General features: G+C 39.3%; 1 protein-coding gene across 7 annotated transcripts in view; it reads left to right on the forward strand.

Annotated features, from left to right (window-relative positions):
• Positions 1–24,248, forward strand: part of SOX5 (SRY-box transcription factor 5) — a 244,957-nt gene that overhangs the window by 128,943 nt on the left and 91,766 nt on the right. For 6 of the 7 annotated variants that reach the window (XM_062491736.1, XM_062491740.1, XM_062491744.1 and 3 more), the window contains one exon: positions 22,811–22,931. In XM_062491736.1, the coding sequence (XP_062347720.1) occupies positions 22,811–22,931 (121 nt within the window). Of the gene's footprint in view, positions 1–22,807; positions 22,932–24,248 lie in introns of all 7 variants that reach the window. The other variant, XM_062491739.1, reaches the window with a different exon arrangement.

Genomic DNA, 24,248 nt, shown 5'->3' on the forward strand with positions numbered 1-24,248 from the left:
TTTTGATCTGCTCTGTTGGTGACGCACACACATCATTGTTTGGGTTGTTCACTTTTCCCGTGCTGTCTTACACTGTATTCCAAAGTACCTCAAGTGTGTTGAAATAAGCTTTCCAGAAGAGTCCAACCTTCCATATTGCATAAAATTATTTATCAAATTTTACTGCTGCTGTTGCCTACAGACAGTTAGGAAGCTCATGAAATCTAAACTAGATCCAAGCACAGAACCCTAAATAATATTGGTAGACATCTACTCCTTTCTACTGTATCATGTTTTCCACTTGTGGTATCTTGTCTTTAAAAAAAGATATAAAGCATGCAGGACTCTCTTTGATCATGCACAGTCGGATGTTGGACCTCTGGTTCCAAAGTTCCTTTGCACTTTCTCACAGTCTAAGTAATATATGGTAATTTCACTTACTTTCCTCTCCGAATCAACCTGAATCTCCAATTCTGAGAGTGTTTCTGTGTGTACTATAAGAGAGCTGTGTGATTAGGAGTCACATCCCACCAATTACTTACTACTTTATTGCACAAATTCCTGAAGTTTTTTCTTCTGATCAGTTAATTATCTAAATGAACTCCAGCTCCATACTCACAGATCAATCCATCCATGTATGTTCAAGGCTTTTGACATTATTTAGGTTGAGGATTGCTATGAAATCTGTACTCAGATTTGGTCTTACAGCATCAGTTTCTCGCTGCTTCCAACCATCTGCTCACTAGAATTTATGTTGCTACTAATGCCTGGACTCAGGAGTGCTGAGGAGCAAAGGAAGCTTTCCTTATCAGTGAAGATGTAACCAAATTTAAACTTACTTATCCCATTCCCATTCAGTATGGGCCTCATTGCAAGTGCACTTCGAATTGTCATCTCTATCATGCACAGCATTCATTCCCCTTAGCCACAGAAAGCAAATAGTGGCAAAAGGCAAGCTGTAATATCCCAAAACCCACCTGATGTTATCTGTTCCCTTTTTGGAACTCCTGCAGCTTTGAGAACATTTGTGTGCAGCTGAGCCAAAGAAAGGTAGTGGTGGGATTATTAGTGAAGAGAGCAGACTAGGAGAAACATGAAAAGGGGGCCAGTTCTTATTCTTATTCCCTTTTTTCCCATGCAGTTAAAAAGAGAAAATCGTTTAAACATGCTTCTATCAAACTCCTTTCACTGGCCTCTTTTTCTCAGCAAAGTTACCAGCAGTTTCATTCATAAGATGATCTTGAAGGTTGTTTCACTGTCACTGGGATATAGTTAAAGTATTTTTAAAGGGTACCACTCAAGTGTAAAGACGCCTGGTAGGAAAAATAAGGCCCTTGCAGAAAAAGAGCAGCAGCCCATCAGATCTTGCTTTTTCAAACTATGCAGGTTCCCCCTTGGAAAGATTAATTAGATTCAGGTTTGGAAGACAGCCTTGCTGTGTTTTTTTTCTCCTAGGATTAGAAAAGATAAAGGGCGTGATTAGTGTGCACAAAGCCTCTGATCAAACCAGCACTGAGGTTTGTGACAGGAGGTTCAAACACTTTATGGATCACTGGTGCTGACAGGTAGATCACACAAGCCTTAAACAGATGTTTAGCAAGAAGATGAATACGTGAGATCTCAAACATGCAGGACTCCTTTGCCTGACCATAATAGGCTGTGAAGCATTAAAAAATGTTGGGGTTTGTTTGTTTGTTTGTTTGGGTTTTTTTTAAGATGCACCACTAAAAGGGGAAAAGGGAACCTACTAACCAGCTTGCAATAAATTTTGTATTTTTTTAATTGAAATTAAATATGGCCAGGTCCTTGAAGCTGTTTAACTTCTTTTAGAAATGAAAGCTATTCTTTTGGGATGTATGACCACACTCTGCCCTCTCTAGGAAACTGTTGCAGTGAGCCAACAGCTGTGAATGCTCTAACGACCAAGGTGCATATGAGATGCTCATTTGGAATAGAGATATATTCAAATTAAATTACAAAGGTCTCTTTGCCAGGGAGCTTCAGAGACAATGGCTTTTCATGGGATATGTGTACTCTAGGATGCACTATGTCAGCACAATGATTTGAAAATACAATAATTATGTAAGGCTTGTTGAGCAAACTGTATTTACTAGACCTCTTTAAAGATTTTGAGATGTTGATATGACGGGATGAAAACATTGCATCAGTGCCATTTTTTATGAAAATTCAGAAGTTTTGGTCATGATTTTTAGTACCTTCTCAGGAGAAATTATCTGCAGCCTTGCCCTTTGTAGTCACAGAATTCACTCATTTGGAGTTGTGAATGTCCTGTGTATGGGACAAACAGAGACTTTCCTTATCTAGCAGGATATTAAGACCTTGGCAGAATGTCTGATGAGTATCAGACACCTGGAGGGATCTATTCAATTTAGAAATGGGCTCAAGCCAAAAAATTCAGAACCCAGTCTCAGATTTGAGCACTCCTGAGTTCAAGGATTTTTTTGCATAAAGTGTTTAAGTCACTCCATATAATTTATCAAATTGCAGAATTCAGTCTGGGCATGAATTACAAGCGCCCCTAAAATCCAGTATTATTATTTAGGGTTTTATTTTGATGGTCTGGAAAGACTTGATCTGGGGTTTGACCTCTTTGTCATCAGCCTTAAAAGAAGTTGGTTTGTAAGTGTAGGGGCTTTTTTTTTCTACTCTCCTCCCCCATTTACTGTTTTTTAAGTTTTTTTTAAGAAATGCAGAAAAAAAGGTGTTTGTAAGCAACTTCCCAAATTATTTTTTGCCATCCACAAGTTTAGAGCTGCCTGTTTGAATATTTCCCAGAAAGTATTGTTCTTATGTGACAACAGGTCAGAAAGACTCTGCATTAATTACACTAGCATATGGTTATTAACAGATTCTAGCTCAGGGAGCAATACTTTACAATGTTATCTTCCACATAGTCAGATGTTAGCCATATTGTCAGTGCTGGCAGCTATTGTTTCACTCATTTACTTCACAGAGCTAATTACTCCCTAATAATAACTTTACCTTGGAGTTTTTCACTTGCTTGTGCCAGCAAACCTGTTCACACTACATATGCTAATTATTGGCACTTATTCATTATGTTAAGATAGCTTTAAGTTCAAGCTGTGCAGCCTGGCTTTCGGTATGGAGCCAGCTGGCTGCAAAGTTCCACCTTTTTTTTTTTCCTCCCCCCCCCCCCCCCCCAATTTTTTTTTTTTAAACTAAAGTCATTAAAAGTTTTAATATGGGCCTATCTTGTTCTCTTTACAAGATTCAGCCATTCAGGAATTCAGACTCATAGCTAGTTACTCATGGACAATTCCAAGTTTATAAGGAACTCCTGGTTTTCGTTAACTATTTCTCAGAGCTTGCAGTGAGGTCTTTTCTGTTAAGTGGATGTAAATTCATTACTAATTTGAACTACAAGGCCATTTACCAAAAAGGGCCACTAATTTTTTTGTTCCTTCCCTCACCCAGTTCTATCTCCATGTCTGTTACATCACTCGTTATATTTTTTGCCTGGAAGTCCTAAGGCCTTCACATTGCCTGGTGATTTTGGGTTTTTTCCTCTGTGTTTTTTGGTGTCCAAGGGCCTAAAACATCAATGAGCTTTGTGTGGATGTATTCACTGATTTGCCCTGGGATCAACGTAAGTACAGCAAATCAGATCATTCAGATTTGCAGCCTAAACCAGACAATTTTCATGGGATTTGGTCTATTACATCTTTCCAGAATTCTCAATGATCCTTTTTCACACCCTAGAATAGAGCATATTTTCATAAAACCCAGAGAAATGTGGTGTCTTCTAAAGATAAAATACTGTCCTTGATTTGCATGAAGAATTTTTTGAATACCAACTGAACATCTACAGGGGAATCAAAGACAATTGATAGCTGATCCTGGTTAATGTTGTGTATAAAATATGGGACGCTAAAAGACAGACTGCTTCAGTTGTGACTCCTAAGGAGTCCTGTGTCACATCATCATCTACTATTTTTCTACTATCTGGTGAACTTGTCTGACATTTTGTGAAGTTCTTAAAGAAAATATTTTTATCTAAGATAAAAACATCCCATTCATTTTAGATCAGTAGAATGAGGAGACTGAAATCTTCCCTAATCAAGACTTCAGTCCCTAGAGGAAAAAATTACCTATTTCTGCTTCCCTGTGAGCTAAGAGTTTTGTAGTCTGTGAACTGTTGAGGTACCCTGACATTAGAACTAAAAGGGTTATTTTAAGCTGTGGTCTAGCTAATTTATTAGAAAAAAGGTGTGCAGAAAACTGCCATTTGGCCATCTTATCTTCTTGGTATGCACATTGCATATATTGGGATTTCTCTCCATGCTAGTTACATAATAAAATAAAATAAAATAAAATAAAATGTGGATTAATTAAGTAAGATTATTTTATAAATAGGGAGGATTAAATCTCTCCTCTTCTGTACACATGTGTAGTTCCCTCCACTGTCAGTATGATCAGGTTTTGTGTACCTAAGTGAAGAATTTGGCCATAAAATATGAGAGAAAAATCAGGACAACAAAAACTGAAAGGTAAGATTTAATTGAAATAAAAACATTGTTTCCTGCAGCATCCCACTTTACAGTCTTAGAGTGTTAGATTAGATTCTGCTTCAGTACAATTCCAGTATTGTCAATAAAGACTTTGAATACAATTATTAATATAGCTGAAGTAAACAGAGCTTTAGTTGAGCCCTAATAGATGGCTCACCTATATGATTTACAGATCGTATTGACATGAAAGAAACTACTCATTATGTTTAGAGGAAGTTTGAACCAAGCCCTTCAAACTGTGATACAACTTTCTCGGGAGCTGACCTTTTTACGGGAGGCCAAGCTTAAATGCCAGATCTGATTTCACAGTGGAGATTTGGATTGAGACTTGGAACTTTGTGGCTAAGAGGTATGTTAGAAGAGCCTGGTATTACTGCTCAGGCAACTGCTGAATTTTTACTTTGGTTGCTGCCTGCTTTCTTGATAGACTTAAGACATTTTGAAAGTAGTTGTACCACCTAGCAACAAAATATTGCTACTTTATCCAAAGAACTGAAGAGGGCCATGGCTGAAGAACCTGTACTGGGGAAGCTGTTGGAGTAAGCACAGGGCTGTGCCTGGGAATCCTGGTTCTAAGAACAATGGGAGAGAGAGAGAGCCTCTGTGGGCAGTTAGACTGATCTTCAAGTTAGTTTTGCAGGATTAGGCATGGTATTTCAGAAATGGTAAATGATAGCCATTAAGAAATGATATCCAGCAAAAATGCTGTGACAGAACTCTTAGGAACTTGTTTATTTGAAAGCTGTATCCTCAAAGAAAACTGAGAGCAAACACCTTTTTTTTTTAATAAAAACTTAGTTTAAAAACTTCCTCTTCAGATATTTGGCACTCCTTAAAAACTGCTCAAGTGTGACGGGCTATTCTGATGTTCTTAATGCACCTGAGAGTTACTTCCCAAACATGCCTTTCCTTATGCTAGATCTTGCCAAGATCTTTTGTATAAACCTCATTTGAAGTTTCTAGGACACAGTAACATGGCATGAAGGAGCCCTAGAAGAATTTTCAAGATATGATTAACACCTCTTTCTAAATCCCGTATCACAAAAAGATCTTGGCCAACTTGCCTGTAATTCAGCTGCAAGTATGTTCTTTGACAGCTGACCACCTGTAAAGACTTTGGAGGATAAATGATCTCTCCAGAGATAGGCGGAACTAGTCAAAAAGTATCTAATCTAGGCATTTATCTGTGCTTTGAACCATGCACTCTGAATTCTTGGGTTTACAACAAAAAGCCAGTCTTGCTTGTAGGTATGGGCAGCCTGTCTGTGTTCTGCACAGTGCATGTGGGAAACCAGGAAGCATGCACTGGACTGATGCACTAGGGTGGGTTTATTGACTTGCTTAGGAGATGTGTTACTTGCCACTTTTGTGTTTTGCTTGATGTCTTCAACTAAGAGCAGTGAAACTTTTATGCCACCTTATAGTGTAACATACTGTATAAAATGTGCTTGATTTAAACATCTATCTAAATAGATTTTGGAGTGTTTTAGAAGAATTATTCGGATACTTTTTTGAGTCCTACCATTAAACTTTTTTGTACCATAGTCAGATAAACTTACATAACTTACATGGATTAGCTTTTCCATAAATAATGTTTAGATGGGAGTCTAAGGTGTGGAGCTGCCTCAAAGCTACAAGCACATGTTGTGAGCCACATTAGAAAGCTCTGAAAAGTCCATTTCTTTTAATAATCAGAGAATCATAGAATAATCTGGGTTGGAAGTGACCTTAAAGATCATCTGCTTCCATCTTCCTGCCATGAAACCTTCCACTATCCCAGGTTGCTCAGAGCCCAGTCCCACCAGGCCTTGGACACTTCCAGGGATGGGGCATCCACCACTTCTCTGGGCAACCTGTGCCAGGGCCTCACTGGCCTCAGAGGGAAGAATTTTTTTCTAATACCTAACCTAAACCTACTCTCTGTCAGTCTGAAGCCACTCACCCCATGTCACTACATGCTCTTGTAAATAGCCATCTCCATCTTTCGGCAGGGTACTTTACACTTCCATGTTATCTCTTACAGGTTACAAAACAAACGAGCTCAAAAGTCCCTCTGGTGTAGGACTGGGTATGGGTAATACTACATGAGAAGTTGGGAAGGAAGTCTGTCAATGGGCTGCAGAGAAAATACACTTCCAAGAGACTTGGGGTTGCACGATTCCATCCCCATTTAGACAGGAGAGCGTGTGCTGTGCAAGTGAAGCTGTCAGATGTATGTGCTAAATGCTGTTTGTATTCTGAGTTGAATTTTCCCCTGAGTAGCACCATCTCTCCTCTGGTACATGCCTGCCTGCTTTGCATATGCGTGTGGACTCCTGTGCATGGGGCATCTGTTTCGTGGGTACGGTGTGTATAAATATATGTGTAAATATCAGTACATGTGCACATACACACACATTTACATTTTGAAATAAATAGCAGAAAGGAGGTTTAGAGATAGCTTTCCTCGTTTGCTTGTGTGATGTGTGAGACGTGTGCACACACATCTACTGGAGAAACGTGTATGTTTATGTGTCTGTGTGGGCACAGATGATATGTGTGTGGATACAGAAACAGGCAAACATGCATCCCGTTGTAATGCACTAGATGCATTTGAATCTGTAGGACTCACAATGACCTTAAATTAGAATATCAGCATAGACTTGTAAAAATCATTAACTTAGTTATTCTTGCATATCTGACTACATATTGAAATGTCATAGAGACTTAATCCATTGGTTGAATCTGAGGCAAGTTAAATCCCTGGGAAAAGCAAGGTATGCAGTTAGACTAGCCTGTGGGTGTGCTCTGATGGTCCTTCCCCAATATTCAGTCATTTCAAGCCAGGACAGACATTGTCAGATCATTCTCTTGAACAGATGCTGTTCCGGGACAGAGCCAAATCACTGCAGCTCTTGAAAAAGGCTTCTAAGCTAAACTTAAGCCAGTGCAGCACTTCTGACTGTAAAATAAAGGTATTTAAACTGTTTGATTAAGTGAAGATGCTTCTTCATGATTTCTTAATGGCATGATGGGAGATTGAAGCTTGTCACTAATACTGTCATTTGTCTGTGAAATGCCTTGTAAGTGCTGCTTGGCACAGAGGTGACTAAGCAGCGTATTTTCACCCGAGCCTGTGTGTCTCGACACATTGTTCAATTTGTTGTGTCAGGACATTCTACCGTGCAGCCCTGGGGACCCCATGAAAGGCATTTGCAGGCAGGAGCTTGAAATAAGCCCAAGCTCAGCGTAATTGTAGCCAAACGGTCCCACAGAAGGAGTGTCTGTGTGTGGAGCCGGAGTGTCCAGCTGTTCCGAGGAGGATTACCAGGGCTTTAACGGAGAGCACAGATGGAATCAGTACTATTGTCCAAAGTATTCTGGGACAGAGGCTAAAGTGTGAAGGATGATCAGTGGAGAGCTGATTGGAAAGGAAAAGAGAGGGGAAAAAAAAAAGAAGAAAAAAGAGGAGGGGGAAAATAAAATCCCCTTGTTCTCAAAAAAGCAAAGGGATTGACACTGTCCAATGGCGAGGATGAAGAGGAAATAGTTCCCAAAACTTGCTTTCATGGTTAGCAGGCATTGTAAAGATGGCACAGGTCATGTGTTGTGTGCAGCTGTTTGGAGGTTCTTACAGAACTGTTATAGACTTAGCAAGACCCATTATTCAAGGCACCAAGGCAGTTTTACTGGATATGGACTACTGCAATTGTATAAGCTCTCCATTGTGTGAGTACTAATTTAGAGTGCTACCATAAGCCAGCCATACAATCCATGCTGCCCATTAATGAATGAGTCATCCTGATGAAAAGGCTCAGAGTACACAGCTCTGACTTTTAGTCTTAAAGGGACCCGATGTGTTCAGAATGGGTCACATTTGAATGAACAAACTTGCTGGCAAAATATTTTAGGCTTGAACTGCTGAAGTAATCATTTTCTTTTTTTGGAGAAATGTATTGAACCCAAAGACTTTGGATAGTTTTTCATTTGCCTTACCACACCTCAGATGTATCTTTACTTACTGATTTTTTTTATGAGACACTAAAGTGTTGCTAATGTGCTTATATAAACATTACAGGTTTCAAGGCGACTGGGTAGGCCAGCAGTTTATGTCCTGAACCATTCCTTTAGGTGCCAAGGAGCTCCATGATTGTTTTATTAAAAAGCAGTTGGCTGCAGGAATTCATCTGTTTTTTTTTGTTACTGATGTCCATGCAAAGATAGAAACATGTTGTTGTATTGCATCACTGTCTTTTTATCACCTTTCCTGCAAAGGATATGAGAACAGTATTAGGAGCTCTAACATAGTCTCAACTTTTTTAGAAAGGTATTTTTCTGTAGAATTCTTACCTGCATGGCTTAGGGTAACATCTAAAAAGAGAATCTATTCTCTGGTAGCAGTACTCAGATAGCCTTTGGGAACATTATGATGGAGAGACCCAAAAGCACTTCTTGAGTTTCCATGCATGTCTTGTTCAGACACCCTTTAAACAGACCCTCTCAGGTCTGAAGCTTTGAGAGCATCTAAACATACAGGGCACCTGCTGGTGTGATCTGAGTACTTTCTATGTTTCTCCTCTTGTGCATGCCCTGGATTAAACCCCTGAATGCTGAGCTCCTGCCTAAGGGGTCATGGCAGTCTAGAAATGAGGCAGAGAACATTGGCAGTACCCAAAAAGTGCCTGAAGCACAGTGGCAGGATTGTGAAAGGTTGAAAGGTAGTGGCTTCCTTTCCCACATACACCAGTTAATAAAGGGGGATAGTATATTTTTTTAACTGAAGTATTTGGTGAAAGCTTAAGAAATTGGAAGAACTGGACCTTAATGCAATTCCCACTGTGTCTACCCCGCCTCATGAGAGACAAGGCCTTTCTCCACATCTGCTGAAACTGGGCTTTAAGCAAAACAAGATGTACTGCTCATGCCATAAATGGAGAAAAAATAGCTCTGTGGCTTGCTGATGAGGACATTTGAACCTGTGTTCTGCTCCACAGATGCCTTGTGCTTTTTATTTTTAATTAAAGTTTGATTTTTTCATTGTTTCTGCTGAGTACCATCAGGGTCAATTTGTAGTAGTGCAAGGACTCAACACAAATTTTGTCCTTAAAATAATTATGATTATTTCAAAGTCCCTTTTCTGAGCTGAATACTTACTAAAAGCTAAAGGCATTTTAAAAAATCAATTATTACTTGATGTTTTCACCATGTTTACTGCTGGTTTCTTTTCTGATCCTAACTATCAAATTAAGTTCATTGAGTCAGTTTTGTTTAATTAGTTTAATTTTACTTGTTCAGCAGCATTGCCAGAGTTGTACTTTTCAGATTCACAGCTCTGAATGAAAATATTCCCAGTGACTGGCAAGACAAAACAAAAAACAAAAGTGGAAATGGAATTACTAAAATATTTATATTTGTGTGGGTAAAAGGCTTCCAGAATTGAAATTTGGAGCGGAAAATTTGTAAGGAAGCTGATAACTTGGCTTACTAACTTAAATCCATTCTTGCTGAGGTCTCAGAACTTCTGTTCATTTTATTGTGAGTCAAGGCTACTGCACAAAGCCTTGTTAAGTGTCAGTCTTTCCAGGGAAACAGTACCAGGAAAAAAGCAATTGATCAGAAAATTCTACTTTTATTGCTAAAGAGAAATGGGCAGCTTAAGAGCAGAACTTAAAAACAAAGCCTGAATGCCCAGGGTTTATGCTTAGAAGAGATGGGTAATATCACTGTAGTAATTTTGGAGCTTTTTATGGTGCTCCCTTGCATCCTTTTCCCCCAGACACATCCCATCTACCTTTCCCTTTATACAAATGCACAATTAAAAGCACTGAACACATAAAGATGAATATGTTAGTATAGTGTGCTGCTAATAATTTATTTTCATAATGGGGAGTTTGTGGAAGCACCCCAAAGAGTAAAGAGATGCTGGAAAGTTATAATAGATAGGAATCTGCTCACTGCCTTTGTGTAGGACAATAGATTTTGTGAATATTCTGCTTCCTCTCCAGGCAGTGAGCTAGTATGGTTAACCAAAATTGTTGAGTAATTGTTCTGTGGTTGAGAACAAAATGCTGAATTAAACTGTTCCCAGCACAATAATTGTGTGATTACAGCATTTATGTTGCTGGCCAAAAGAACAGTCATTAGGTTTGGAAGACTTACCAAAACCACAGTCAGAGGAAAAAAAATGCAAATCACATGTAAATTGTCCTCTAATACCTATAGTGGCTTAAAAATTGATCTAGCAGTATGGTATGTGTATATTTAAAGGCAGTCAAGACAGAAAAAAAAAGATTGTACATTCAAGAACTACTTAATACTAGGAAGAAAATACCCAAAGATTATTCATTTTCATTATGCTGTACTTTTCCCCCTCTAGTGAGATCCTGCTTTTCATACATTATGCATGTGTTGTGCTTTGTGAATGCTGTTCTGTTTTCCCCTTCTGCACACCGATCAGGAATTGTCTGGGATTGCAAGGCTGGTATAGCTGCCACACCCAGCCACACCTTGGGCCAAGCCCATTCAAACAGCAATATCAAGGGGAGGCAGGCAGCAAATGTTTATCTGATTTCTGCAATCCACTAGGAAAATGAAAAACTGATTTATGATGATAGGTGCCTTTGTGAAGTAGGCAATTTTCTTCTCCATTGCATGGTCTATATCTACAAGTGCCAAGAAAACAATTGCATATAGTCTTCTATTTTCTTTTTTTTTTCCCTTTTTGTTTTCCTTATATTTTTAATAACGAAAGAGGTGGAGGAAGACAAGGAAGAACTGAAGGCGACAGCAAAGGAAAAAAAGATACAATGTTTTGGGCAATCAAAATATTTGTACCTGCAATTTAGTGGAGTAAAAAGCTGCAAAATTTGACTAGCTGCTTACCTGGCTGTGCACAGAAATCAGATGATAAGATGTCTAAATTTTATCACTCTATCTACTGTTAATTGTGCTTTAACTGTATTGCTGTCATTAGATTGTAGGCACAAAATTAGAGACCGTCTTCAATCCTATTAAAAAAATACTCGCAAACAAAACTTGTGAATTACATCTTTTTATGAGCATTTTGGTAACAAGGGTACAAAAAGCATCAGGACATGAATGGAATAGTGGTGACATATCTGTTGAAATAGTATTTGTTCTGCAACTTCAATCTATTTTGCTTTTGAAATCAAACTTTTGATGGTAAACCTGCACTCTGCTGAGGAACAATTCCACTGGCAGAAGAGACAGTCTGAGAGATTGAAAAGAGGTCCTTGTTATTCATGTCCCTGGGAAGTAAGTAGAGGCTATCCAATACTAAAGCTGTGTTTGCCGCAAGAATTTCTAATAACATGTGGTCAGAGTTTTCCTGGCCATTTGTTCATCATGCAGGGATTTTTAAGATCTTATGAAAAGCAAGAAAACTCAATATAAATAGTAATAGTGATGATGATGATGATGATGATAATAATGATAGCATATTTTCTTCAGAAAAGAATGACACTGAGTTGTAACTACTTGTGCTCTGAAACTTACATCACTGGAGACCACACTTATCCTGAAACATGTATCTGATTTAATAATAATAATAATAATAACAATAATAATAATAAATAAAATTGGGGCGAAAGAGGGGTCATTCAAAGGGTTTAGTTAGTGGATTTTAGTCTAAGATTTTATGAGCAGACCCAGTTCTGCAAGAGCCTACACTGATCAAACCATGAATTATGTTTTTTTCCCCCTGTAGTTCATTAAATTGTATACAGTTTTATTAACTGTATCCCTCAACCTTTCAATTTCACAAAGAAAAGAGGAGGTAATGACTGTTAGTGCAGACACTTCTTTTTTAGACCTTTAAGTCTATTTTTTGTCTCTTTTTCTAGATAGTATGATTTTAAGTGGATGACTTTGATAAGACTTTCTTGTTTGTTTATAGCATTGCACTATTCAGCAGCTGAATGGGTTTTGAATTTCTGCCCACTACATGATATCAAATAACCCCTATTTCTTCCCCGTCGCCTACACACTGAAATTGCTGTATTTTTTTTTTTAATTAATGATATTCCATTTGTCAAAGAGATGCTGAGTGAAAAATACATCTTGAAACCTTAGGGGGTTGTTTGAAAGAATACCCTTAGCATTGTGTCAAAAATGAGATCATGGAACTGGCCATCATCTCTACACCATCTTAAGTACAGTGGTTTCCTAATTGGAACTGTTCTCCCTGTTTCAGTGTAAGAATATGGGGGTTTGGAACAGGAAAAATACTACTGCAATTTATACATTAAAATTATTAGTTATTGGTGTTTGAATATATTACAGAAAAATCAACAAGTGGTAAAGAGGGAGGTTTAGCAGCTGGCCTTAAAACAGATACCTCTGAATAACTTCAAATGACAAAAATTACCACTTTTTAAAATGTAATGGAATGAGCCATGCTCTTGCCACCCATTTCTTGATCTTTTCAGAAAAATGCACTGAAGAAATCTTTCGTGAATAAGCTCACTCCCCAAAAGCTGCATTACTTCAATCTATACAGGAGTAAGAGCCATGGTTAGAATAAATTTTGAAAATATTTAGAAACAATTTGGATATTATTTTAGAAAATGACTTAGAATACTTTACTTAAGCTGCATTCTCAGCCTGAAAACCATTTTGAGCAGTTTTATAGCTGAGCATTTTATGGTCCTGTTTGCATCCTTTGCACAGAAACATTCACAACAGTACTTTGGTGTCAGGATGAACCCAAAGGTGCCTTGGAAGCACTGAAAAGATAGCAAGGTGGGGCATTTCTCCTAGGTGACAGAACTTACCTGTCGGAAAATAGCCAGGTTTCCTGCCTGTGATGGTGTGTAATACTAGAGTTTCTTTCCTATTCATTTGCTTACTAATTTCCTTATGCTCAACTGAATCTGTTGACTTCCAATATTTGTGGAAGCTCTTGAAAAGTAGTATTTGGATTATTGCTCTTCTTCTTCTCCCCCTCTTTAAATCCCATGCCAGTTCTGAGCCTTCCCACCCAGTCCTACTTGTTTTTATAGTCTAGCCATTGATTTATAATTTTAAGATTTGCAGAGTCAATCTTAACAAAAACCCAAATCAAAAGTCCTCTTGATTCTACACTCCTCTCTTGACCACTTGGACATCCTCAAAAAGAAACATCCCCTGTTAGCAAAACTGCCTGTTTGCTCTTCCCTGCTTCCTCTGCAGCAGTGCTTCCTACCAGACCTACTTTCCGGAGCTCTTTTGACAGCAAGCCATGATGCTGTTGCACAAAAACTTTGGATCCGGTAAAATGAGAGCATTGAGTCACCAAAGAAGTGACTCTGAAAAGAAAGAGAGATGGGTTAGCACATACATGGCAAAACTCAGATACTTCAGTCCTTTTAAACAGAGTGTAGAAAATCAGAAGGGAAAAGTACACAGATGACTTCTGAAAAGCTGCTGTGAACAGTGACAAGGGAAATATATTGCTTTGTAACCCTGATTCTTTCTGGCATGTACAAATAAACCCATAGTTCATGATATTTTGAATAACTGAACAGATCTATCATAGATTAGCTAACTGTAGGAAAGAGCACACGTGCTGCTCAAGGAATTATCCTACATGCTGTCTTTAAAATCACAACAGGAAACCTCACACCTGTTTTCTTTTCCCTGACAAATGTTCCACTGGATAGCTTGCTGCTGAAGCCATCAGCACTAGTCCAGACCTCATTGGGAAAAGCATTAGCCAGGCATATGGAAACTGCTCCATCATACACTGCAAGGTAGCATCAGGCATTAGTGGAAGTTCAGAGATTTTCTACTTTGAAAGAAGTGACTTTGCAGATTAACTCTTGCTCATGACAGTTGCACCTAGGAGCAACTTGCTGGTAGCCAACAAAAACACAAATAGAGAACAATACAGCCTATAAATCAGCAGTTTTGACAGCCAGAAGTTTGTGGCAGATTTCCCTCACAGTCCTGGTTTATTCTTCTAGGAAGGCTGCTAACGTTTAAGCAAGGTGCTCAGGTGCTTTGGAGCTATGCCATGAGAAGCACGGTGTTTGTATGAATATTAAATAAGGTGAAATAAGACAATTTGGCCAAAACTCTGGTCATCATGCCTCAATAGCACATTTGTTAACTTCAACTTCTTCATGAAACAAGTAGCTCAATCAACCAAACAATGAATCTTTTTCTCTAATAAAAATGAAAGAGAAAATTGTTTTTAGTGTTGCTCTTGAGCTGGGATTAGAAAGGGTTTTTTTGAGAGTGCACTTCAGTCTTGCAGTGTAGCTGTTACCTGAATTACAGTCACTTCTCTGAATGTCCTGATTTTGCCAGAGAACCCCACTCACTGGTGTGTTGTATAGTCTGGAGAAGCCGTTTCTGTGTGAACTCTTGGGCTTTTGTCTTAAAACAGCTGCCTATTGGAATGAATTCCAGTTTATGTTCTTTTTATTTCTGGTAGTCTCGTCACTTTGGCTGTTTGTTCCAATACCTTTGTGGCAGAATTGCCCTGTAGGTAACTTACGTGCTAAGTTGCACAAGCATGAATACTTGTTAAACCTCTGCCAATGCAAAAAAGTAATCTTACTGCTTTTCTGTCCTCTCTATGTTTTTTCTATACTAAATCAAATATTTAAGAGAAGTTTTGATGTTCTTCATTTTAGTTACAGAAATGAACAAGTAACACTGTTTTTTTCCTTTGGAAGTGTCCAAAGGTCCTTTTGGCTTCTGTCCTGCAAAGTGCTGCTGGAGGTTTGTCTCTCAACATTGCATTTTGTTCTGTGGCATGAACTGAAGGAGGAAAGCCTTTGGAAGGAAGTTACCAGCATGGAAACAGCTACTGTCTGTATTATTTGGCAGTTTAAGGCATTTTGCTGCACTTCAGTTAAAAAGGCTAAGTGTATGTTAATTTACGGACCTTATGATGCGATTAATTTGAGATGGCTGCCGGTAGTGACACCTGGGTTCTCTTGCAGGACTAAGCAAAGGTGGAAAGTTTCCAGCCTAAAAAGCCTTGCTTTTTTAAAATGAAAAATGCTTATGTATTTCTTTGAGATGCATTTCACTTTTCGTGAAAGTTTGTTCCTTGTGTTTTCAATGTGCTAAGTTTCATACCAATTAGGGATTGTCTCCATATCTCCATATTCCATCAAACTAATAGTTTTTTCCACACCATCACTCCAAATTAAACTAGTAGAGTTGTAGTGGGGAGGATATGGGTGATGGAGGTGTCTCCCTAAATCCCCTTGTTTATTCTTCTTAAAAGATGACCACTATGAGAGCATGTTTTCTGACAACATTATCACTGTTTGCAAACAGTTGTGAGAACAGTGAGAGCTGCTGAGTGAACTGAGGTGTTTGGACAGGGTAAATTTTGGTAAGTACTGGTATGAATTGTGTAAGCATCATGCACAGCAAAGGGAAGAATAATATTGAGGGCCCAAATCATCCACTGCAGAAAAGTTTACAGGTGGTGATCAGGAAGAAAAAATGCATCTCTACTTCATGCCATCCGCATTCTGCTTTGCATCCTGAACATTCAGTAAGCACCCCATGGAAAGGCACCTCAAAATCAGTTGGAAGAGGGATCATTCCATAACCTGGATAGACAGGGCTTCCTACTGCATAGGTTCAGGACATGCTTATGTCAATTTAGGGAAGTGATACAGAGAAGAGAAAGAGAAAAACATTTTCTTTTCTTATTTTAAACATCACTGAGAGGGAAAATAGCAGATTGTAGTTATATGGGGACATATATTTTTATTTCCCTTAAGATAGACATGGGGAGGGGGGTGAGGTAGAGAGAAAGAGGGCCAACACATGTGCTAATTAAAGAATCCGGTCCTTCAGCAGAGTGTGTGTCACTGAGAGCCAAGTGTTTCTGGAGGAAGGGGGACAAATGCAATTAAACATGTCATTTTTGAAGGACAGATTTGTGTTGCTGCATGTAAAATGCGCATTGCATTCTTTCCTAAACAGTAGAAGAGATGCTTAACTTATAAATAAGTCACAAGCAAGAAGATATTCATACAACAGTTTGAAGTTAATCAAATCATTCATGTGCATCCACCATTCTAGGAATGTAAAATCTGAACTTATTCGAGGCAGCTGAGAATAACTGAAATGAAAATAAAAATTAGCCACACTTCTACATGAAGAAACGACATAAGAGTCCATTTCAGCAAATAAGCTCATGCAGCTCCTGAAGGGCTTCTTCTGAAAAGTTCAAGAGTAAAGTACTGTTCAGAGTTTTGTCAGGTTGTAGAGAAGAAAGTGTTGATTTTAGGCAGCTCTTCTTACCCACACTGAGTAATTCATTATCCATCACCAGTCTCACCTAAAGGAATAGAATTGTTTCTGAAGAACTAGTGATGGGTGCATTAGCAGTATTTGCCCATCAGTGGAAAATGTTATATGTATAAATGCTGGGAAATGCATTGAGATATTTTGTTTGGAGAGAAAAAAACTTATATGAAAGTTGATGCTAGTAAATATGTAATGAGCAGCTGTGGAAATGAAGTTGGTGAAAGTGTATGAAGAGAAAATAGATAAAACTAATAGCAGCTTTTATTTTAGGGGCTTAGGTTTGCTGAAAGTATGGGTTTATGTACTTGAGAAATGGTATAAGCCTTCTAGATTAAGCAAGAGTCATGTGCAAGGGGAAACTCTGAACTTTAAAGATGCTGTCTAGATGCAGGGGCATAAAGGACCAAAATAAGGTCATGCATGCTTCCCTGATTCTGGCATTCCCTAAGCCTTGAATGTCTAACTTTGCAATCTTAATGTTTCTTGAGATTATTTTCCCTGTGTAGCTATTTACATAGTGACCCAAAGCACACATGACTTTTTACAAAAAACAGAACTGTAGTTGTCAAGTGTTTGCAATCTAAATTTGTGGAAGTCACAGCAGGAGCTAGTAACAAACAGTAGGGTAACTGTTAAAAACATACTGCTTGGTGCTTAGGTAGCTGTGGTAAGCATAGTATGTTCCTAAAAGTAGATAGGAGAACAGAATTTAGGTGGAAATACTGCAAATATAATGAAGCTGAGAAATATTAACTGTGACTGTGTTGAATGCAGTGTCTTTGTGTGGCTGGATTTGTTATGGTCAAGTCATAAAGGACACGCACGGATTTGTGAAGATGCTGGCCCAGGCTTCAACAGCTTGAATTGGTTCCAAGTTTGCCAACAAATTTCCTTTGATATGGAGGGCCAGATTTTTCAAAGGCAGTGAAACAAATAAAGATACCTTGAGGCACTTTACAAAATCAAAAATCAGGCAACTGTAGGTGTCTCAGTTTCCCACTTGGACAGTAGATTTACTATTGGTTGCTTGTCATGTGCTCATACTGGTTTTTGCATTGTTAAGTTCTTTAGGGGTGGTCTCTTTTTTGGACTTTCAGTGGCAACTATGACGGTTTCCTGGTGTTGTGGTTTGACACTGGCCAAACACCAGGCAGCCACAGAAGCCACTCACTCGCCCTCCCCTGCTGTGCAGCTGGGCAGAGAAGAGAAAAAAAATTAATGAAGGGTTCATGAGTTGAGAAAAAGACCTGGAGAAAACACTCCAAGGGCAGAACAGGCTCGGCTTGGAGATACAAAGTGAGTTTATTACTAACAAAATCTGAGGAGGATAATGACAAGTAAAATAAGCCCCAAAAAAACTTTTGTTCCCCCAATTCTTCCCTCCTTCCCACTGACAGCACAGGGACAGAGCGTGGGGGTTTTTGGTCCGTTCATCACTGAGATTTTCTTGCACTGCTCAGGGAGAGGAGTCCTTCCCTGGGAGACCGTGGGGTCCCTTCCCACTGGAGACAGTTCTCTGTGAACTGCTCCAGCATGGTTCCACTCTCATGAGCCCTCCCAAAACTGCTGCAACGTGAGTCCCTCCCACGGGCAAACAATCCTCCCAAAACTGCTGCAGTGTGGGTCTCTCTTCCCACGGGGTGCAGTCCCCCATGGACAGGCTGCTCCAGCTGGAAGCAGGGCCCTCTCTCCACTGGATCTCCCACTGGATCACAGCCTCCTCCAGGCATCCACCTGCTCTGGTCTGGGCACCTCTGCCACGGGCTGTGGGTGGATCTCACATCCCCCATGGATCCCCACGGGCTGTGGGTGGATCTCTGCATCCCCTGTGGATCCCCATGGGCTGTGGGTGGATCTCTGCACCCCCATGGATCCCCACGGGCTGTGGGTGGATCTCACATCCCCTGTGGATCCCCACGGGCTGTGGGTGGATCTCACATCCCCCGTGGATCCCCATGGGCTGTGGGTGGATCTCTGCATCTCCTGTGGATCCCCACGGGCTGTGGGTGGATCTCTCATCCCCCATGGATCCCCACGGGCTGTGGGTGGATCTCTGCATCCCCCATGGATTCCCATGGGCTGTGGGTGGATCTCACATCCCCCATGGATCCCCACGGGCTGTGGGTGGATCTCTGCATCCCCTGTGGATCCCCACGGGCAGCAGGGACACAGCTGCTTCACCATGGTCTCACCACAGCCTGCAGAGGAATCTCAGCTCTGGCCCCTGGAGCACCTCCTGCCCTCCTTCTGCACTGACCTTGGTGTCCCCATGTTGCTTCCCTCACAAGTTTCACCTCCTCCTCTTCTCCAACAAGAAAAACCATGTCCCCTTTGTTCTGATTTTCTTCTAAAATCTGTTAGCACAGAGGCATTACCATCATCTCTCATTGGCCCAGCCTTGGCCAGCACCATGTCCATCTTCAGAGCCATCAGGGATTGGCTCTGCCAGACACGGTGGAAGCTCCCAGCAGCTTCTCACAGAAGACACCTCTGTGGCCCCCCTGCTACCAAAAACCAGACCATGCAGAACCAACACACTTGGGTTTGGTTTTGGCTGTAGGTTACGTTCAGTTGGAGTTTCTCATGCTCCTAAAATACATTGCCATTAGAGAGGATGATTTACTGCCCTCATTATGAATGAAAGTACCATGACTTTTTTTGACTGAAATCTTACACATCTGCTGCCTTAAGGGGTGATACTTCTCTTAGAATAAATGGCTAGTGGTTAGTAGTTAGTAATGGCTTCTTTCATGGGTTTACGTGTTGATTCAACAACTTGTCAGACATGTAAAAGTACAAATTCCTTTACAACAGAATTGATTGTATAGAATGTTTTGGCTCTCTTGACATTAGGTACTTTTCTTTGCTATTTTATGTGTGTTATGAGCCTTTTCTGTGCATACCATACCTGTGCAGTTTTTCATGCAGTACAAGAATATTCTAGTTAATTTGGCATTCAAATTAAAAGGCAGGTCAGGGAACAGTGTGATCAGTTGACACAGTGGCAACAGTATGAAAAAACAGGGCCTTGGAAGATTTTATCTGTATCATCCAGACTAACATCATAAAGTAGATAAGAAATTACAAGGTGAATTTGTAGCTCATTAAATCCATTGGGAATTTTGTGAGGATTTAAAATACAGTTTTCTCCTTTAGGATATTACAGCTGAGAAGAGGTCATCACGTAGAGAGGCTGGCCAGTGGAGAATCTTGCCAGCTGTAGGAATTACTAGATTGTTGAAGAGGTATTTCTTTTTATGGACATATGTCAATTAGCAGGACACATCGAAGAGCCAGGAAAATAGCTCTTATTTTCAGTCCATTATATTCAATTTAGAAATGCAGTATCAAGAAGTTACAATCCAGAAAATATTGGAAAGTATGTAAGCTATATAATAAAAAACATTTGAGAGATTTAACTGATGAAGTAATACCTTGAAAAGAAAAAAAAAAAAAGGAAAACACCTTAGATGTAAAACTCAGAAGGAGGGCCTGTATTCAATGCCACTTGAAACAGTTGTATCCTAGCAATTCCAGTTAATAATAATAATAATAATAATAATAATAATAATAATAATAATAAGCATAACGAGTTAAGATGTAGTAGTTAAATGAGCCATAAAAATGAAGAGTCCATAATGTTTATGATATTGTGTCAGGTAATAAGATTAAAATAAACTAATGTTTGCATTTATTTGTGTTTAGGAGAAAATGAAGTGTAGCTGAGTGCTGCTACATACATTGCATCCTGGAAAGAAAATCACATTGTTTTGACTGTGTTATTCCTATATCCATGAAAACCATCCTCATCACTATCAGTTTTTACCTCCTTAATGCAAATAGGGTTGTGACATTTGAAATTAGGGACGATAAGGCCCCTTAGAGAGTTAAAGAGGAGCTGCAATTTAAAAAAAAAAATGAAATGCAGCAATCAGATTTAGGAAGAAAGGGCATTTTCCTGGTAAATGTTTTCCTAAATGGGAATTTTTCAGTGTGGTGTTTTGCTCATGTGTTTGGCAGTCACTTGGAATCAAGTGCAGACTTAAGCTACATTGTGGGCTTGGCAATGACAATTTGTGTGTGTGTGGTGCTTTAGTTATATTAGCCCTGGAGGCAGAGTTAACACTTGCAGTGGGACAAGAGTATTTGCAGTCATCAGAGAACTTTGCAGTCAGCTTCAATAACATCACTCCATTTTTTTCACTTTTTTTTTAACATTTTTTTTGGCAGCAAAACACTTAGTAGAACCATCTGTCTTTCTATTAGTGTTTTTGAGTCCTGTTTTGAAGCTTCTTCGCTTGGCAAAGTCACTTTCATCCTTGGAAACCATTTAAAAAAAAGTTCTGTGGCTTTTTGCCGAAGAGTACTATGCAAAAATTCCGCATGGCTGTTCATTTTTGTTCTAAAAGAATACTGTTACTTTGTCTTTGTCTTAAAGCAAACCACAAAACCTCAAACAAAACAAACAAAAAATAAACATATGAAGAAAAGGCAGGTATTGGACAGCTGTAGGATAACTGCATGGGGCTACAGAACAAATCACATTTTATATATTTTTTTCCCCCGTAATTCAGTTGAAAATATGTGTGCCTTCTAATTAACAGGATCAGAATAGAAAGAAAAATATTGAAGTAAAAAAAACTGGATCAAGCTAGTTCAGTGAGTACTCTATCTTCAGCCCCAGTCTTAATCTACCACGGCAAGAATTTCTGTCAGCAATTTCTGTCTTGAAATCCATCCATGAAAATTGTTTCAGACTATAAAGATGCAGTCAGCACACACAGGGGTGCTGACAGTTCCCAGCATAAATTAAAATGGGATGGTAATCCCAAATTTTGTATCACTGTTATGCCTGGTAACCTTGTTGGGTGAACCACGACATGGCCTGGATTTTAAGGAGATTAGATGAGAATAAAATTAATCGCAAATGGTGTAGTCTGAACAATGGCAGCCAAGGACTGGTGCAGGTTCTCTTTTGCCAGTTCTACTGTCCAGGCAGTAACATCTTCTTGTTCCCCTTGGCACAGAAGGTTGTCTATTGGTACTCTTAATTTTCTGAGTTACTTAAGGCTACAGACCACAAAATAAATTGTAGTTTTCAAAAACTTGCCTATCTCCGATGCCTCAGCTTTACAGCACTATTAAAAATCTAGATGAGCTCTCTTAAAAACTGAGCCAGTCATTCTTTACTGGATGATCTGGTCAATTCAGTGGGGCTTTTAAATTGAAACTAGTCATCTAGCATTTTAATCCAGCAAACTTTGTGTTTCTCATCTGTGTGATATACAGAGACAACTTCCATTTCTAGCAATTAAAAGCTATTAACGGAACTGGGTAAAAGCAACAGCAGTAGACGTTGTGCCATGGCCCAGTTCCAGCTTTGATGACTAACTTCTGCATGTCCCCTGCAGTATCCACTTACAATATAATATTTTCCACTTGCATGGCTGTGTAGAGTTGCTGTGAGAAGTTGAACACCTAACACTTCAGACATAGCTGTTTTATTTGTGAATAAAATGTCTCAGCCTTTTTACTGACCATCCCAGGGACTTTTTATCTTTTCACATGTACAAATAAGTGCATGTGTATGAGCAGAAAAATAGTACTGGCTGTGCTGTGTGCTACTTATGCACTTATGTTTCCTTCTGAGGAGGTGTCTTTGTGTTTGGGCTTAGTCAGGGTGAAAGCTACTGTCTGAGACAGATACTGCTACACAGTTCAATAAAAGAGAGGAATGTGCACCCCTACAGTCAGAGATAAGTGAGTCATCATGAACTGTGGGGGGAATAATTAAGTGGGATATAGATATGCCTTAGTGAAATACTTCAGTTTATTTTGGATTAACATAAATCATATGAAGGGTTTGGTAATGAAGATGAAGCTCAACAGTTGATGCTGCTGCCCCAATATGAAGAGATGTATTCAAACCAGACCTCTCAGACCAGAAGTGAAAGAAAGCATATTACTAGACATCGTCCCCCCAAAAAAATTCTGTGTTTGATTTTCCCTCTCCTGTTCAGCAGGTCCAGGGTCAGCTGCCTCCATTAATGATTCCCGTATTCCCTCCAGACCAACGAACCCTAGCAGCAGCAGCACAGCAAGGATTCCTTCTTCCTCCTGGTTTCAGCTACAAGGCGGGATGCAGTAAGTCCTGTAGATTTTTTTAGCTGGAAGTGGGTATAGGGTGCAGTTTCATGCCAGTCTGTATAAAATGACACCTCATCGATGGACAAAGCCATTAACTTGCAAAGATGAGTATAAAACAGAGGATTAGTTGTTACGAGTATGAGAAAAGCTTGTCAGAGATGAAGAATGTATTTCAACATAACAGCCAAAACATCTCACACAAGAGGTAGGTTTGTACACCTTCTCTCTGTCAGGTATTTCTGACATGTGAACATACTCAGGACCACAGACTTGCATCTGAAGAGAAGCTTTTTGAAACTTCCCAGTAAATTTCAACACTGTTGTAAGAAAACATGTTTTTTTTCCTGAAGCAGACTGCTTGCTATTTGTGAGCTCAGGGCCTATTCTAGTCTCTTTCTTCACACAGAACTCACATTAATCTCAACGGAGGTTCTGCACAGAGATCAAAGATAGCATATGCCTTTCAATTTGATGGACTAACACAAACTCTGAGGATATTTGTGAAAGCCTAACACTAAAAAATATAGCATCTACTTTTTTAATCTCTGAAAGATTTGTATTGTTCTCTACACTCCACAGATTTTTTTTTAAATTTTATTTAAGCCTTCTATAGGATTTCATGTTCCTGTCAACACTATGAGAATAAATACAAGTTAAGAAATAATGAAGGAACTTTATTTCCATTAATAAACTCAACCAGGGCATGAATTTCATAGACTTGTTTTCATGCACTTGTATAACTCTTCTGCCATCAGTTTTCTACTGAATTATGCAGGACTTGCTTGTTCTACCTTTCTCTGTCTCTGGTATGGGTTTTTGTTATGTCCATGTCACTGTATGCATCTGTATCATTGACTAACTCATTAATTCATAAGTTGGTTTGAGTTACTCAGCACTTACCACTGCTGCATTTTTGTAGAATTAGAACATAAAAAGATTTCTTTAGTTAAGCTGGTTTAGCCCACAGCTTCAGATTTCTTTCAGCATCTGAACATCATGGGCACAGTACTTGAGCACTAACTCAGTTTCTTTGGCCACTACCACCTTTTCATGATATTTTACAGAATGGGACCACTATTGAAAAGTACTGTTCCATACACTTCACATCCCTCAGCAGCTGAAGTGCCAAAATATAGTCTCATTCAGTTCTTCCAGTGATTTCACACTCAGTCTCTCTTGACTGGGAGAAGTAGTGATTCACATTACAGAATGTGTAACTGTAAGCCACACTGAATATGAATGCTACCATAAATGTAGGTCTGGAAAAGGTCAGGAAAGCACACCATTATGCATATCTTATATTAGTTACATATT

This window comes from Cinclus cinclus, chromosome 4 (genome assembly GCF_963662255.1).
Source record: "Cinclus cinclus chromosome 4, bCinCin1.1, whole genome shotgun sequence".
Lineage (NCBI taxonomy): Eukaryota > Metazoa > Chordata > Aves > Passeriformes > Cinclidae > Cinclus > Cinclus cinclus.